The sequence below is a fragment of the Aulonocara sp. 'chitande type north' Nkhata Bay genome, linkage group LG8 (genome assembly GCF_057382095.1).
Source record: "Aulonocara sp. 'chitande type north' Nkhata Bay isolate Kocher_YH1m ecotype deep benthic linkage group LG8, A_spYH_male_GT1.1, whole genome shotgun sequence".
NCBI classification, from domain to species: Eukaryota; Metazoa; Chordata; class Actinopteri; order Cichliformes; family Cichlidae; genus Aulonocara; species Aulonocara sp. 'chitande type north' Nkhata Bay.
The window spans coordinates 18006565-18025142 of record NC_141351.1 but is presented as its reverse complement, the minus strand read 5'-3'; the positions used below and the strand labels follow the sequence as shown (position 1 = coordinate 18025142).

The 18578-nt window shown below is 39.8% G+C and overlaps 1 protein-coding gene across 1 annotated transcript in view; it reads right to left on the bottom strand.

Moving 5' to 3' along the window:
* The window catches only part of LOC147323583 (protein kinase C epsilon type-like), a 55150-nt gene that overhangs the window by 17866 nt on the left and 18706 nt on the right, over nucleotides 1-18578 (bottom strand). The window contains exon 2 of the mRNA XM_086304014.1: nucleotides 8651-8714. Within this exon, the coding sequence (XP_086160140.1) occupies nucleotides 8651-8714 (64 nt within the window). The remainder of the gene's footprint in view (nucleotides 1-8650; nucleotides 8715-18578) is intronic.

Here is an 18578-nt window from a genome sequence, read left to right as displayed (position 1 = left end):
TGTGTGTGTGAGATGCTGGTGTTGGTCAGGGTGGCAGCTAAACAGGCCATTACTGGGATCACTTTGTTTTACATAATACATCATCCATCTGTCTAGGACACACAAAGTCACACACAAAGTCACACACACAAAGTCACACACACACACACACAAGCATGTTAACAAGAAGAGTTGAGGAGGCATAACAACAGGTAAGAGTTATCACCGTAGAGACAAGCGTACTCTGGACAAGCCGGGTGGTCACCCAATAAATGTACACGTCACCACACACACATACACAAATGCACAGACACACACATGCACAGGCAAGCAGGCGATTCGCTTTTGAAGAAGGATCCGAAAGCATGAAATCGTATCTAAATATAAATTTAAATTAAATTAAGAACAAAACAAAAAAATTAAGCTGCATTTCCGGAAAAGAAGAAATAGCCGTGGAGACGGTCCCTCTAATGCCGAAGCCGTTTATCGATATGTTTGTGGAAGTAAAGCTGAGCTGCTCAGAGAAAATGAAGTGAAAGCACTGAAAAAAAAAATGAAAGCGACACTTTGAACATCTTAAATAAATTTGCAGATTAGTGGGCGATGCACCACATCGCTTTCTTTTGTGGTATTTAACAAATGTCAGCATTTTCATTAAAATACTGAGGAATTTTAAACCCATTCCCCTGCAATTACTGCTTAATTGCTGGCATCGTGGAAAGACACACCAGAAACCTCAATGTGCATGCTTTCACCCCCCAAAAAAACATTGATGTCAGGTGTGTCAGCTTCTTTTTAAATCCTAAATTAGACTGTAGACTCATGTGTGTAAACCTTTTTCTGTTATTGTATTAATTTAGTGTTATTACTACTATATTACTGTTACTCATATAGTAATTGATATTAATGATATGCTGATCTGTCTATCCACCTCTTGTGAATAAGGAAGCAGTTAAAGGAAGCTTCTTTTTCCCTCATAGTATCGAGCTTGAAACTCTAGCATCGCGCCACCGTACTCGTTATACCTCCCAACATGCAGCAGGTCTTCAGTGACCTGGTTAGGGTAAGGTTGCACACACGATGGGTCACATACTAGTCGGTGTTACCTTTGAAACCACCTCTCTGCACTTCTTCAGTTACAAGAATTACATTTGCCAAAGAAGGGAAATTTCCATCTGAATCTTTGGTTAACCATAACCTGGTCATCACCGGCTCGCTGGATGTGAAGTGCCTGAATTAGCAATTGGACAGAAACCAGATCAAATTCAACAAATTTAACTGCAAAGTTCAAATTTGCTTATATTCTATTAACACAAATGGAAAGTGCAACACGGCATCGTAGACCTTTAAATGTCTGGTATTTCTCCTCTTAATGTAATGAATTTAAAATATTTCACATTGATATATATGCTTATATATTTTAGTATATCTAATCTTCCCTTGACTACCAAAATGCAGCTAAACGTTTACACTAAAAAGTACTCAAAACAGAAAGAGAAAGGAAAGCCTGTGACTCTGAAGTTTTCTAGGAAAACAGGAAGGACTTCGGGTTTGGAGTTTGGTTTGTTTTACATTTCAAAGGAGGGAACTGGCAAGGATGCACACAGAGAAAAGGTTTTCTATCCAAAATACCTGGAACTTCTTCTCTCAGAAATCCTTTTCATAGTGCTGTTTGTCTGATTTCTGCTCTCTGCTTATAAAACATCTGCTCTTCCACCAAAGGAAAACCATCAGGACTGTGATTAAAAAGATATGTAACAAGTTTTTATTTATTTAAAATGTGATCTATTTTACACAATACTGAAATACATTTGTGTTTAACAAATGGGCCAGAATATCAGGAAAATACATAAAAATCTGTTAACCAATGTTGAGTCTTAAATATTTATGGAACAACAGGACTTCTGTGTGTGAGGTCGCCGCCCACATCCTGCCACAGCCTTGCCACTCACGAAGATGCAGATGCCTCCTCTAAGTTCCTCCTATTATCAACATATCACTGAGTTAGCACTGAATTTGTTTGCCCTCAAATCTACTATATATCAATATCAGAAGTTAATAAGCATGTTTGTGTATGTTTTTGTGTGTTAAAGCCCTGACTTCAGTTTAGGAGACGAAGCCTGAGGTGAGGAAATAGTGCAGGGGGAGGCATAATGAGAAAGAGATCATTAAATTATACATGTAAAAATGCTAACTAATAGAATTTGAAAAAGCTATTTCTGATCTTTACATTAACGGTAAGTTATAAGGCCTATTACACATGTGGCCGGTCTCTAGTCACATAGATAAAGTGCAATTAGGCGGAACAGCGATGTCCACCTTGGCCACTGTATTCAAGATGGCGGGCAACATGGTGGCCTCCACATCTATTTTTAATGGATTAACACTTAAGTTTAATTAAAATGCATCAGTGTTGTATCAGGCTGTTTTAGTTGATTCATTATGGGAACGTCCATGAATAATAAGCTCATGTGCTCTTTCCCATCCAGTACACACAGCATCGATGCTTACTGGTCTTAAAAGTACTTGCGACTGCCTTTGTTACCCCTCAGGTTTCTAGTCGGCACACCTATGGTACCAATTTGAAAATCCAACATCACCTCATTCAAGAGTTATCACCTTCATAAGATTTTCAAAAAACTTGACCTCTGATCTCTGACCTTGAGGTTAAGGTCACCAGCATTCAAACCCGTCCGAGGTTTTTAGTAGACACATACCCCCATCAGCCTTTTTTTTTTGACTGAACTAAACTAAATCTTACTGCAGAGAACAGACAGAAATTCAAAATAACACTAGATTTTATTGAAAAACCTAAAGTAGAAAAAGTCTTTATAGAGTTGAGGAAAATTATTTGTATTATTTCTTCATTGCACTGAAAATGTTCTGTTAACTATCTGATTAATTTGGATAAACAAAGGCTGCACTGAAAAACAATAAGCCTTTCTTGGAAAAAGTTTAGCCTGAAATTCTCCTGTTGTAGATGCAAGTACGCAATTACCACGAAGGTTATGACTTAAGCTTTAAAGGAAATCGGCTTTATTTGACAAAATGGCGCTGGGGTGGGGTGGTGGAGGGACTCAAAAAGGAAGACAATCTGCTGAAGAACATGAAAGCAGCGATCGAGAAATACCGATGGAGAGTCTACAGATGGACAGATTAGGTCAGATTATTGTTATTTGCTTCCTGAGAACAACAGATGCAGGAGGATGGAGAGGAGAGACGAGAATTAAAGAGGAAGAAAAAAAAAGGAGAGGAACACATCCTTCCAGCCTCCGAAGCTGCAGAGAACAGATTGCAGCAAGGGGAAAAAAATAAATCTGCTAAAAATACCACCTCATCCTCTATTTCTCACCCTCCATCTCTCCATCCCTCCTATCAGGACGCACACACACACACACACCATTTGTTTTTATCAGCATACATTAGCTCGAGCACTCAAGCCAGCTGAACTCAGGAAGTTCAGGAGTGGGAGGAGAGTGGGTCGTGAGGTCACAGCCGAGTGTCCAATCGTCGATGAGGAGGGCTTGACATGGACGCCTGAGACTGTGCATGTGTGTGAGTGTGCGCGTGTGTTTGTATGTAATCTGTGGCTCAATCTCACCTACTATTTTAAGAATCCACTCCCTCTATCTCCACTCTCTACTGCTCTCTGCGTTACACCGCTGCACCCTCCCCTGCTCAGGCTATCCCACCACCCTCACACAAGCGCGCTCGCAGACGGATATATACATGCACAATTTCACCGGAGGGCACAGAGCTGCTTCTATTTATAACCAGGTGCGAGGATACACAGGTGCAGGTGAAAATCACTCTTATCAGGCAGCATGTGAGTGAGAGAATGTGTGCGGAGAGACCGACTCGATAAAGATCTTCTAGATGTTTCCGTGTTTAATCGACGTAAACAAACAGAGGAGACGGGAAAACGGAGAAGGAGAGAGAAGGGTCTGTGAGCTCTTAAGCTTTCTAGGAAAACAGGAAGGGCTTTGGATTCAGTTTTTTTCTTACATTTCAAAGCAAGGAACTGGCAAGGATGCACACAGAGAAAAGACGATTTTTTTCTTTACAAAATACCTGGAACGTCTCTCAGAAACTCTTTTCACACAGCTGTTTGTCTGATTTCCACTCAAGGTTTTTCCTGCTAATAGAAAATCATCAGAACTTTCATTAAAAACCACAAAAATTAGCAAGTTATAATTTAAAATGTGAGTTATTTTATTGAACATTGAGCCCTGCCACTCCGGTGAAGGCCGATAAAGATTATATTTAATTCTCTGTGCAGATTTTCTTAGAAAACACGTAGCAGCATCGGTTCACCGAAGACTTTATATAAATGGTGTGCAAAATCCCAATGAGAAGCCTGAAGACAGTGATTTCGAAGTTGCACTCCTGGTGTTTTGCACCAACTCATTCTTTCCGTTTGTATCCGGGGGAAAAGGTGCACAAATATGCAAATTCCTCCCAGGTGACTTGAAATGACTGGAGGTGGCGACTGAGTATTATTACCCTTCTTTCTTCCTCAAGACAATGACTTACTCTAATGTTTTAGGTCTCCATGGCGATGACGTTAATGCTAGGGCTGCCACAATTAGTCGACTAGTCACGATTACGTAGACTATCAGAATCGTCGACGACTGATTTAATAGTCGATGCGTCGTTTGAAGCTTTGTAAGATCACAAAAGACGCAGGAATAAGTAGTAGGATTTAAGAGTGTAATAACGGACTGAAACAGAAGATGGCAGCACTGCATGTACAAGGATGCCAGCAGCCGTTAAACCCCGAAGAAGGAGAAGTAGCTCTGTCCCACAATTCATAGCGCAGCCCAGCTCAGTTTCCAACAATGGCGGAAGCTAGTTAGTTTTACTATTATTATTCTTTCTGGGTCACAAAATAAACGTTTAACATATTTTCAGGCGAGAATGTAGCTGTGTAAACCTCAAATATCTGCTCAGTTTATCAAGACACCACATATTTTCAAAAGCGCTCCGACGTTTTCAGAGACGTCTGTTACCCACTAGCTCGATAGCTAGCCAGGGGCAAGGCTCACTAGGGCCCGTGAGACTCCCGGCAAATCGTTTTCAAACCCACCGCTGTCTTTCGCTACTCAGGTTAAACATATATAAGTCACTTAGATAACTTAAAAATGTTATTGTTTGGCTTTTTGTAGTATTTTATTTGTTCCTGAGTAAATCGGTTTGGCTGAGATTAAAGTTATAGTTTTTACACAGCTGAATAAACGTCAAGCAGACAGCTGATTATCAGAAGTGTGAGATGCTCGAGAATATACTCCGGTGTCCTGTTATATTTTAGATAGCAAGGAGTTTATTGAACTTCACCGAAACAATCTGCAAATTTCATTAAAATTTAATAAACTATCATCTTGTCTTTATTTTTAGTTAGCACATATCTTAAACACTTAAAGCTGTAAGCTAATGATAGTTATGTAAGAGCAGATGCTGCTGGTGCAATAAGCTGTACGCTGTACGTCCAATGGATGCACGATCTGATTAGTCGACTAATCGCAAAAATAATCGGTGACTAGTCAACTATCAAAATAATCGTTTGTGGCAGCCCTAGTTAATACATTTGGTTGTTTTCGTATTTAATGTCAAGTACACTAGTGTATTTGTTTCCAGTGTGCATTATATGTGTGCTGAGTGGCAAATCTGTCCATGATACTGTCTATTTCCTGATTTCGTCAATTAGCTAAAAAGCATTTCTAAATTTTATTTATTTATATATTTTCATTGTCTTCAACTTTCTTCTGCTGCGTGGTTAAAAATGGCGTTCCTCCTGATATAACGTAACACTGAGTCCTAGAACCAAGAAATTCTGGCTTTTTTGTAACCGCTGCAAATCCCTTGAGATCCCCGGCTAAATATAGATCCCTTTAAGCCGGAGCAGCTTGATTATAATTTATAAATATTCAGTATTCACACTTAAGTCCTAATATTTTGCTAAAATAACATAAAATGTCATGATAAAACCCAATTTCAGCCCAAAGATTGTTAAGTAATGGTATAGACTATTAAATGCCAGAGTCAGTCAGTGAGATTCTGGGCTACCCGAGAGCTATCTAAATATCTACATGCTGCATTTTGAATTATTAATAAAACTGTGTCTCTTTTCATTTGATTAACATTTTACATTCTAAAATTATGTTTACATTTGATGATGTTAATGACTAGATGAGTTAGAAAACACTCAGAAAACTGAGCACAATGTAATGGGAGAGAATAATCTTTGTGATGTTGCATGTATATACAACAGCTATTAAAAACATGAATCAGTCCTTTGGTAATCAAACTGTATTTTATGCTTCAAGGCTAGAAAAGAAGAACAACGCTATACTAACTTGCTTGCATCATATGATAGCATGTTAGGTGTAATGATACAAGGCAGTGCCATAAAAACAGAAGAAACTGCTCAAATCCAAGTCTGAGGTTTCAGTATTGCTTAATCTGAAACTCCCGTGACCAAGTTTGGTTTGTAGGGTTGTCAACCAGCCATCATCATATCTCTGAACCTCTGAGTTACCTCACGGCCGGCCCTCTGTCCCTTCTATAAGCAGTCTAAGACCATGGCGTGTCGTTTTCTCATTCAGCATTTGAGTCGCTCGGTACTTTAAGTGCTGATGTAGCAAAGATAAGATTACAGGTGCAATTCCAGCTTGTAAGTACAATTTCAGCCCAGTTATGTACCATTTCTTTTGGACATCTAATCAACGGAAAATCGCTCAGTGTGCTGACGTGCTTATTTACACGGTCGCCAGTCACAGAGCAACATTATCATTTATTTTGAGTTGTGTGTCTTCGCACCTGGCAGATGTGAGTGCAACATTCACTCAAAACCCCTAAGGGAAATATCTTTCTGTTTACCTGCTAAAATATCCACGATGTTTACCAGCTACTCACACGGGTAGAGGGTTTTTAGAGCTTTTTACGCACACACACACAAAAAAAAGAAACACCCGCCCGCTGCAGCTGAAAACAATGCTGTTAAAACAGCAAGCTGAGTGCTAGAAAGCTAAACAATGAGCTGATGATGAAATAAAATTGATGACTGATTTATTATTAATATGTTGCATTAATCTTTTATGATTCAGTACTTACTGATAGACCTTTTCACATATAAAATGCATTATGTGGGCGGAATTCGGGACGGCTGAACATTACACGTGTCACATTATTGCAAATTATCGGCTGCTTTCCATGCAGAAAAATATAATGAGCCCAGCCAATAACACAATTAACATTAAGGATAGATGCTTTTTATGCACACCAAAACTAAACTGGCAAGAAGCTTCAGTAATCAATAGATTCATGCAGACCTTATTCAGATGTTCCTGTTAGGGTCGTCACAGCGCATCGCCTGTTTCCATCTCTTCCTGTGCTCTGCACATTCGTCTGTCACACCATCTATCTGCATGTCCTCTCGCTCCATCCACAAACCTCATCTTTGGCCATTTTTCCTTCTGCCTGGTAGCTCCATGTTCTACACTCTTCTCCCATTTTAACAAGTATCTCTCCACCGCACAACCCAGTTCAATCTCACCTCTCTTACTTTGTCCCTGAAGTATCTGACTCCCTCTGAATCCTGTCGACTAACATCGCTACCACCTTGTAAACACTCTTTTCTTCACCTCCACACCAGTTAGCATGCTCGTGTCAAAAATTGGTCAACCGTCGGTATGCATGCAGTTCTCTCAACTCTAAGGAACATTTTAGTGGCAGCGAGCTACGGTTTTTAATCATACACCGAACCGCTTTACTGTTTTGGATCACTAGTATCACTCCCTTTGTTTCCACTGAGAAAACAAAGCTGTTTTTCACACACAGCTAAAAGCCTCTCTATGCTACCTGCTCGGGATCTAAGACCCAACATTTAGCAATACTTATAAACACCTGAACATATCAGTCATATCAGAGAGAAAAAAACAGAGCTAAATGCAGAATAAAAGAAAATATTCAATGCTATTTTAATGCTAAGGGTAAGGAAAATACTTACTGGCATGTTTGCCCTATTACACAATCATTCAGCCATGTGAGGTCTAAGTCATCGCAGGTAGTCCTACCCTTATCTTTTGGAGAAGGGCAAAACAGACAGTGAACACTGAATAGTTCTTGAGCATCAGTTACAATTAATATTTCCTGGGTTCCCTGACTGCCACTCTTAAACAAAAATATCCTGATTGCCTAAGGTTAGCGTAAAGGTGTTTACATACCAGACATTTCATGTATAATATTTACCAATTTTTCAGATGTGAATGAGAAGATCTGACCATTCAGATGACTGCATTTGGAAGCACTGTCATCAAAGTGCTTGCTCATAAGGGGGTCATTTGATTGCTGGGGTTTGCTCTGTATCATTGTGTTGTTGTCTTTACCTTATAATATAAAGCACCTTGAGGCAACTGTTGTTGTGATTTAGTGCTATATAAATAAAAGTGAGTGCCGCTGTTTTACAATGCACTCGGTGTGTAAGGGCTTTTAGGGTTGGCACTAATGATAAGCACTATACTATACAAAACTACATTTGTATTAAAAGACGGTTATAAATTCTTCCTTTTCATGTTTGTTACTGCCAGCTTTGCACATGTGTGCGTGCATGCGTGCATATTTTTGTGCATTTCTCTCTCCCTCTTTGTATAATGGTGCTTCGTGGTGATCTTACCTTCAGTGGAGGATCCGGACAGATCAATGACCACGTACACCTTCCCTTCCGGCTCCAAGTCAATCTGTGTAGAGGAAGAAAGAAAGAAACGGAGAGTAAATCAGCAAGAAATAACACGACTGAACAGTGAGTGCGGCACGGGGGCAGTCCTCCAGCACAAACAAACACACCAGTGCACATGCAAGAGGTCATTATCTTGACTAGATTACACTCCGCCCCGACACTCCATATTATTATGGTTACACTCTTTTAGCCCCCATGTACTCCTGGTATTAAATGCAATTATGCATAAAGATTATATGTAAGCAATTATCTGCATTTTCAGATATATTGTAAACAACATATAATAAATGCAAAGGCACCACTATCTTTATTCGTCCTTCAGCTAGGTAAGTAGGTAAGTAGAGCAGCAAATTTCACACAGAAGGTGATACAGCTGTACTGGCTCAACCTTTTTTGCCTTTGGCGAGGTGAGTTTGTCTCCATCACTTTGCAGCGTTTGTGTAGAACAAAAATAAATAAATAAATAAATAAATTCAAGGACGGCATCCAGACAGCATTCACTTTTTCACTTTATAACGTGGCTGCTTTAACAACCACATTCAAGCAGGATGTAAAAGTACAGAACGCATGTTAATAGCTGGTGTAAAATGAAATAGAGCTTAGCATAATACAAAGCTTCAGCATTTCTGCTGAGGTCTTTGGGGGTGATTAGAGAATCCTTCCATCCTTCCATTTTATTCCATTTATCCAATTCAGGGGTTTTTGACATTAATCTGAAGTCAAACATGACATAAGTTTGACTTAGGTAGTGCATTTCTTATGATGCTTGTGATACTATGCATGTACTCGCTAACTCAACCAGAAAACTAAACATTCCCATCGTTGCTGAATTGTACTAAAACGAATTAATCATCTTTTACACACCTTCTTACAATTATAATTCTTTTGAGTAATTTTGAGTAACAACAAAAAAAAAGTAAAATCAAAGGTTTATTTATTCAAATAATTAATCATTAAGGAGAATGCACTTGGTAAAAATTAAATGTATACCAATCAAATCAATTTAATTTGACCCTAATCTGTTAAATGTAATGTTTTACCATGTGCTCATATAACAAAAATGCATGGTATTTGGGCATAAATCTTTTTTTATCGTATTGTGTTGCACAGACATGAGTCGTTTATTTGATTTATTTATTTGATACACCCTGTTTGTGATCATGTACAATGTTTGACATCGACCATTAAATTAGGCTCAATTTTAAGTATTTTCTTATTTTTATGTTTGTTTGAATATTCTCTATAGCTCCCGTTCAACTACATATCAAATATCAGTCGACTCAGATCTCCAAAATCTGGTAAGCTTGCGTGAACCTTTCACGCTATTCCCAGTCGTGGTGCGCCCATTCATACCCAGGTGCGGCTGGATGGTAGATGAATTGGGCACACTTAGGCGCTTTACACATCAAGTATGAAAGGAATTCAGCCATCGATGAAGATGTAACCTCAACACCGCTCGTCTGTCATTCCCCTTTCCAAACACCTGTCTCATGAGAAATGTGTGTATGCGAGCAGATTTCAGCACTCACATCTGCTTCCCGAGCATGACAGATGAGGTTTGAAGACAGGCGAGACAGAAAACAGGAGCTGCAGCGGCATGAAAGGATTCTCCATTGGAAAGTTTTCTGTGTATACAAGTGTCACATGCATGTGTTCTCTAGTACAAAAATATTAATAAGAGCGTCGGCCAGTGAGAAGATGGGAGTAAAGTATTCGGTCTGGGTAAATCTAATTGAGAGGTTTGGTTGTTTTTAAGTGATTGAAACTGGATATCTTTGGTCTTTGGTCATGACTGTGTCTTCAGGAAGTGTAACGGATATGTTTTGCTATTCTCTGAGACTATCTAAAAGACAGGACAGCCATTTCCTGCCTTCTCTTCATGCCCCTCACCACGTTCCCCAGTGTGATCGGTATTCTCACACCGTCATCATTATCATCACCTTTACCACCACCTTCACTTCAACACAGTCTACAGTATCACAGCTTGATTACTGCTGACATTTGATTGTGTTTTCTTGTCAATTTTAACTCAACTGCACTGATAAACTGCACACAATCAAGATACGTACCTGCAAAATGTACTCAAGTCACATTTTTCACTGCTGTGTTTTTATAAAAGAGACTGAGATTGAGTTTTTGGACCTTTTGGAGCATTACTTAACAAATTACTGTGTCATACAGACAATCGAAGAACTTTCTGCATTAGTTTTCATGACTGAAATTCTAGTATGTTAGTACTAATTAGTAGATATGAGTGTTTCTGTGTTGCCTATGTGCTATGTGTGTATGCAGCTTGCTATCGTTACCTTTCAAGCTCGAGGCTTAAAAACACGAGGTCCTATATCTGGACGAGTGGTTGACTGGGTCCTCAGAAAAACCAAACTCAAAACTTTAGGAAAATAAAGGCATCAAAATAGAAAAAAAATGGGTTAAAGGCAACTCACTAGTAACGCAAATAAAGGAACAGACATTGTATGGAATACAGTCAGATTTCGTATAAACTTCAGCTTATCAATGGTTAAAAAATGAGCAGGTTGTCATCTGTGTTTGCAGCATACTGTTTGCAATGACTTGCTGTAACAGTTAGGCTAAACCAAATAGCAAGTGTCCCTTCCTGCTAAATAACACTGCTCATCCAGTGTGTGCAGCACAAGATCATTTACATACGGCGATTATTAAGCTCTAATATTAACTTCCTGCATTTTAACGTAAGGGAAATTGCTGTTATTATAGAGAGCAGCAATCAAAATGTTTATGGCTGCATAATGCAATTTAAATAAATATAGTAGAGAATTTCTTGATAGTAAAAAGCTCAGCCCAGTAAAACCTTCCTCAGCACAGAGTCCAATGAGCACCTTGGCAAAACATTCTCTTGTGTGAGTTTATGGCGAACAAATTTGCAGCACTGGCATCTTGGACAAGTCACATCGCATCCAAGTCTCATCCAAACCTTTTATTTTTAGATCACCAGCAAGCCCAATTCTGAAGGTATCTACACATTATAGATGTGGTAAGATATTAGTGTCTATTCTTATACTCAAAGATATTTAGAGTTGCCAAAACAGCGACTAGTTGATAGAGGACGTCTGGAATGAAGGCAGTATGAGATGTATGTACAGTACAGTTATAATCCATTCATCCTCTATATAAAATGAATAAATTAAAGTCAGTGTAATTAAATGAATTAATCAAAACCGCAGCTGATTAAATCACCACATCAATCATTATTTTTATTAAAAACAAAAAAAATTACATGTTATAATGAGTTAAGCCAGCCATCAAAAAGGGAGGCAGTTTCAAACTTTTAAATATTAATGGGTAAGGGCGATCTGCATACGCACAGAGACTTATTCAACACCAGCCGCCCACAACACACATGCAGTCACAGAGATGGGAGAAAGTGCAATAGAGCGAGCTGGAGAGGCAGACGACCCAGGAAGAGAGAGTGAGGAAGAGAGGTTTAAATCCTTAGTTAAGCTCTGGGACAGCAGCAGATCCTCTTATGCAACAGTCAGACTTGCACACAGGAGGCAGCAGCGCACATGCACACACACGCACACACGGACTCCATGCATTGCTGAACATGAGACACAAAGAACACAAACAAATAGGGGGTCCATACCTCCACACATCACACATCCTATCCCACAGCAATCAGGCACAGTGCGTGGAGAAACACACACAGAGCTACATGGACAGAAACTAACAGTCCTGCTGCCTCCAGTTGGACTAATATGACATAAACAAACAAACATGACACATTTTTTTAACCTACATATTTCCTGTCCCCTTAAAAATATCACAAAAATGCTGCTTGCTTAGATTTTTATGGTTCACAGAGTTAAAAGATACCAATGCAAATAAATTCATTAATGTGTTACATTTTCTTTTGATTCACTCTCAAGCTCATATTTTCTTCATCTGTATGACTTTCATCAAAGACCTGTCAGCTTTTCTGTCATTTTATGGTACTACTGATGTCAAGTAAAGATGGAACAATACATAAAAAGGCCAGCTTGCGTGCATTTTAGTTGTTCTTACAGCAAGAAATGTGAAAAATGCCACACATTTGGTGTCATATCAGGGGATCTGCTGCATTTCTTTGACATATATTTTATTTTTAATTGAAAATCCCAATGTAAAGGAAACTGTCCCAAGCTAAAAACGCTAAAAGACTCGAAAGATGTACTACATATGAGAGTGCAAGTATTATCCTTTTGTTTTGTGTGTCTAACACATAGCAACTGCGGGGGATTTGTGACCTATAAACGCCATTGGATTCTTCATGTCTACCCTTGAAAATGATGTGCTAATCCCCAAACGTAACCTCTTGCATAACAGCGCATCTCAGCGGGGATTTCAGCCAAAAGATGGACGCAGAGTGATTTGGAACAGAGTGGAGCAAATGGACAGCACCATCACTGATTTAGCGCTCGGATGGCACGCCATCCTGCAAAACGGCACTCTTTCCACATCACCAGTTACTGGCCACTTGAGCCATGCTGTGCCTTCGAGCTCGTTTTTCATATCCAAAATCAATTAAAATACAAAAAATACATCTGCTGCACAGATATGAGTTTTGGAGGATGAATTAGACCATATATGCACTCACATGTATCTTTAAAAATGAAAAAAGAAGAGTTTATTGCAGTTATAAAGCAATAAATAAAAGCCATGACAGATACAGTATTCTATGCACAATGGTTAATTAGGCATCCAGAATTATACCAGCTTTGTTATATACGACCATTTTTACCATAAATCCAAACCTCAGAGTTTGGCCAAATCACCACATTACTTGTAGATTGTAGAGTCATCTAAACGCTTCCCACAGATCGTCATGACATTGATTGTTACGGTAAAGTTAAACATCCATGTAATCTGAAGGAATTAGAAATATTTATAGGTCAATGGAGTTAAACATAATAGTGGATTCTTAAATGAAGCATGGCCAAAGTTTCAAACAAAGAAGTTTCAGGCTGCAGGGTGCTCTAAACACTCTGATTAAAACGGGTTTTTTCTACTCCTGGATCTGCATGACCTAAATGAATATCTCTAATATGGTCGTTTAAGGTCAGGATAACACTTCATCGCAACCCTTGCAAGCCTGGGGACAGCCACACAGAGCAAAGTAGGCTGACAATTAAGCTGAACCAAGGCTGAGTGAAGCTGCTCCCTCATTCACAATGGGTCACCACAGCAGGTAGCACCGCATGTTTGATTTGGCAGTTTTACACCAGATGACCTCCCCCAAAGGTATTCGTGTCTCCTCCTTCCTCACTTCATAGTTGAATGTGTAAATCAGTACATTATGGGGCCACTGAACCAAGGCCCATTATAAGATTTTTAAAAATGCATTATTTTGGTCCTCGAGTCATGCAAAGCTACCATCAAAGGGTCCACCAATTAATAAATAGCTCGCTGTTTGTAGTAGATGAATGTGACTTGTAGTCTAAAAAGCACTTTGGGCATTACCCTTAGAACGATCACCTAACATTCAATTTCTAAAGCAGGTTTTTCCCACAGCGACCACTGTAGCAAGGAATATGCACTTGAATTGTGAGAATGATTTTCCACACTGTACCTTTAACAACACAATATTTCCTGGTTCAAAATACTGTACAGTGATAAGTCCAATCCCCAACCCCCCTTCGCTGTCGTTTTTACACTTTGCAAAACCATCGAGACGGCCAGACTGGAGCTTATGATGGGCCAGTTCTGGCTTAAGCAGGGTTTATGCTTTCCATGTTCGTATGCCTGCTTTTTTTGGGACCACACGGACTTGTCTGCATAGAATTTACATTACCAATGTACCAACCACACATGCACCCAGGCAGCGAATTTCAAACGGACTTGAAAGAAGTATAACAGGAATGACTACTCGGCTGTCGGGTTTCTAGCTGTCCACATCCGTGATGAGTATAATTGAGGCTTTATGAGGCTTCTGGCTTTTAACACATCTGTTGCTGACCTTTTTTACACTCATATTAAAAACAGTCTCAGTCAAATCAGGTGACTTAGTAGGGATCCACCGATTCCCATCCTCAAAAAGTGGATCAGGTGAAAACAGGACAATTCAATTCAGTTTATCTCGTTCTGCTGGGGAGTGAGCGTAGGTAGCATGGAGAAAGCTAAAAGTATGAGTTGCAACAGTCTGGATGCATTTCATGCTTTCTCTGCCAACAGTTTCTTTGTTTGCAAAACTTTTTGAGGTAATCACAAACCACAAGTGAGTCAACACAACTCAACATCGTTCTTGAACGTAGCCAATATTTTGGTATCACGTGACCGCCCAAAAAAGTTGCATTCCCATATCCCAGTAAGACAAACCAGTGATTCAGTATCTGCATATGAACAATGCACACACCACAAACTGCCTAATAATACTCATCATGGATGCTGTGAATGCTGGCTTTGCTTCAAACTGAAGGAGAATAGATCAGTACGGCTTTTGCTGCTTTTACTGCTTTAGCAAGCAAACACACCTGTCTCAATAAAACATGAGAGTTAACCACTTCTTGTTTTCTATGATTATAACCTCACCTCTATTTGAATTGTCATGGTAAATGGACTGGTTCTTATATAGTGCTTTTCTACTCTTCTGAGCACTCAAAGCGCTTTACACAACTTGTGCATTCACCCATTCACACAAGCACATTGTTCTAGGTGCTGTCTAAGTAACATTCACACACATTCATACTCCAATGGATGCATCGGAGAGCAATTTGGGATGCAGACTAGGGGAAGCCAGGAATCAAACCACCAACCTTCCAATCAGTAGATGACCTGCTCTACTGCCTGAGCTACAGCCACCCCAAATGTGTCATGCCGAAACGCCCAGCAGTCCATTCATGACTAAACAAACGTAACACGAGTCTGCTATTCTGAACCATGAAAGATCCCTCGAGCTATTCACGAAGCCACAAGAGCATTGTACTGCATCAATAGGCTTATCAGTGAGTTTAATCATGCAGTATCTCAGAAATAATTTGGTCAGGTTTGGGTTGTTATACCAACCTGAGCTCTGACAACATCAGGAGGAAAAATAATAACTTGCTCTTTTTTGACTTGGTATTACCTCATTAATTTTGTTGCTAGAAAAAAAATTAAATAAATAAAATACAAATTTAAAGCTGCAACATGTTGTAGGCTTACTCACTACCATCAGGTTGAATAATTCAGAATCTACTGAAAACTGAGCCTTTAATGTAAAAGTGAGGCCAGAAAAATGGGAACATTTTGACACCAAGTGTGCCTTTGTGTGCTACAAGCATTCTTTCACACATCCAAATTCTGTAATGTAGTTGTAACAGAATTGTACTAGTATTATTGAGGTTTCTCACATGGCATCACACACTCTTTGCTTGAGAGTTGTCTGCCGCTGTTGTCTAGGATGTGACGCCACCATGTGCTAGGGAAACAACAGGTTGGCAATGGTAGCTAGCATATTTCCACAGTTGCATTTAGTTTTTTCTTTTATGATCCTGTGCAAATAATTGCTAACTGCTAGCCGAGGCGTAAGACAACTTGAAATAATGTGACTCCAACCGAAAAGCTAAGGCTCTCCTTCTAAGTAAAAAGTTTTGCCAACATGTTTTATAAGGTGCAACTACAGAGAGTAGCTAGCTTGTTTCCAGACAAGTCCTTCTCTTCCATTCAACATGCTAGCAACCAAAACAATCATAAGAAGGCTTTGGCTAACTGACTGGGGAATACACATGTTTTCCCCTAGCAACATGTGATTGCCAGAGGGTCACTGACATGTGTGAACGGGGCGTTACTTATTTGAGCCTACACTGTCAACATAGCTGTCACAAGTCCAAAATGGCAGACAAGCAAAGGTCACATGACTGAAAAACCTCATTAGTTCAGAAAGCTGAGTAACGTTATGTTTGTAAACATCTCATTAACTACAGAGGCTTGCATTACCCTTCTAAAGGCTACCTAGAGGCTAGCATGTTAAAAAAAATCCTCTAATAAAGCAAAATCTAATATTTTTTTGCCACTAAAATGTTGTTTTTGCCAGTTATGCTGGTTGTTTTCAGAATATAACGCCCTGCTCTGTTTCTGATGATGTTTTTATATCAACAGTGACTCAAATGACGAGTGTCATGGGTGAAGAATCATCCCAGATTGTGTCTTTCCTTCCTTATTGTCTCTTTTTTTAATCATATTGTCTTCATAATAGATGATAAACAAAGCTGGAAAAGTTGGCTGATTATGTAGCGATGGATCAGATCACATTAAGGCTATAATGAGATAAGAGGTGACAGTATCCTATCCTAGGCAATAGGCCATATGTTTCTTTAATGTAGCTTAATTTCTACTTTTTTACTTGTTAATTACAGGTAATACCAATCATCTGTATCTTTATTTTTATTTTTTTAAGGACATACCTTGATTATTTGAGTTTAATTGACAAGTTAGGCCAAAACTGACATTTGTATTAGGTTATTTATGAATAAGCTTGTCTCTTCACAAACTTTATTATATTATGGCTCAAGTAATTATCACCGGCTATTTTCCTGGTTACATCATTAACTGTTCAGCCGATTAAGCGTCAAAGCGTGGAGAGAACAATCTGTTTATTAATTTTCTCCAACTGATTAATCGACTGACCACTTAAGCACTAATAACTTTACATTACTGTGACAGGAGATTGCATCCACGTCACCAGCCCTGTTAAATGAATTGTAATGTGACTTGGATTTAACCTCCTGCGTGCACAACCACACACCAACACCGAGGTTCCCCGCCTCACCAACAAAAGATGGGAGGAGGGAGAGCCGGAGAATCTAGTTCGCCTCATTAATCTTGTTAGTCCAATTAGGACACTGATACAGCCAGAGAGATAGATAGCTTCACAAGCCCTCTCTCTCTCTCTCTCTCTCTCTCACACACACACACACACACACACACACACACACACACACACACACACACACACACACACACTCACACATACAGGAAGCAGAGTGTGGTTGAGCTCTCAAGGCGTCTGGGGATTTTAAAATGGACTTCAGAGAGACGTTAGCGTTAAACACACGTACAGTCTTAACTCTCTCGCATCGGTTCCATCTCCTCGCTCTCCAAACACAAAAACACACTGCTACAATAAAAGACACACACCATATGCAGCAGCACCGACAAGCACTCAACCAGGCAGACAGGGCACTCAAAGCTTGCATTATATCAATACTGTGGAGCTAACCCCCTCCCACTCTCCATCCAGCTAGCTCACTATCTCTGTCCAGCCAGACGGCTCTCTGTGTCTCTCTCAGGAGCATTTAGTCTCAGTGACAGCCTCCCACATCCATCTGTCAAATAACAAATTTCGGCTTTGAGAGAGCTCGACCGCATTCACACGATAACATGTGTGTGTCTGTGCGTGTCTGTGTGTTTGGCCCTCTTTCTAACAGCAACTCAACTCACACAGGAGGCCCCCGCTGAGTGAGACAGCATGAGAGTCATGCATCTTTAATGTAACATCACAGACGGCTAATAATGTAAGAAGAGCCGAGCTGTGGCGGCGGCGGAGCGAAGGTAAAGCTGGAGGACGGGAGAGATTCTCATTCTGCGTTCAGACTGCAACAAAACCCGCCCCTCACCACAACCCAACGCTCCAACAATCCCGTAGCGTCAGGCAGGAGGCCAATTAGATTTACAACAGTTGATGTTCCCCATCAAATCATCCAGCCCGTTCAGTCATCTTAAGAGATCACAACCACTCCAGATATGTGCGTGATATCCAGACAGTCTGATGAGCAGTCCCCGTAGATCAGACAGCCGTCACCGTTGGATGAAAACACACTTCATAAAAATTCAAGCCGCACGAGGTGGCTGCACGATTGGGGAGAAATATCCA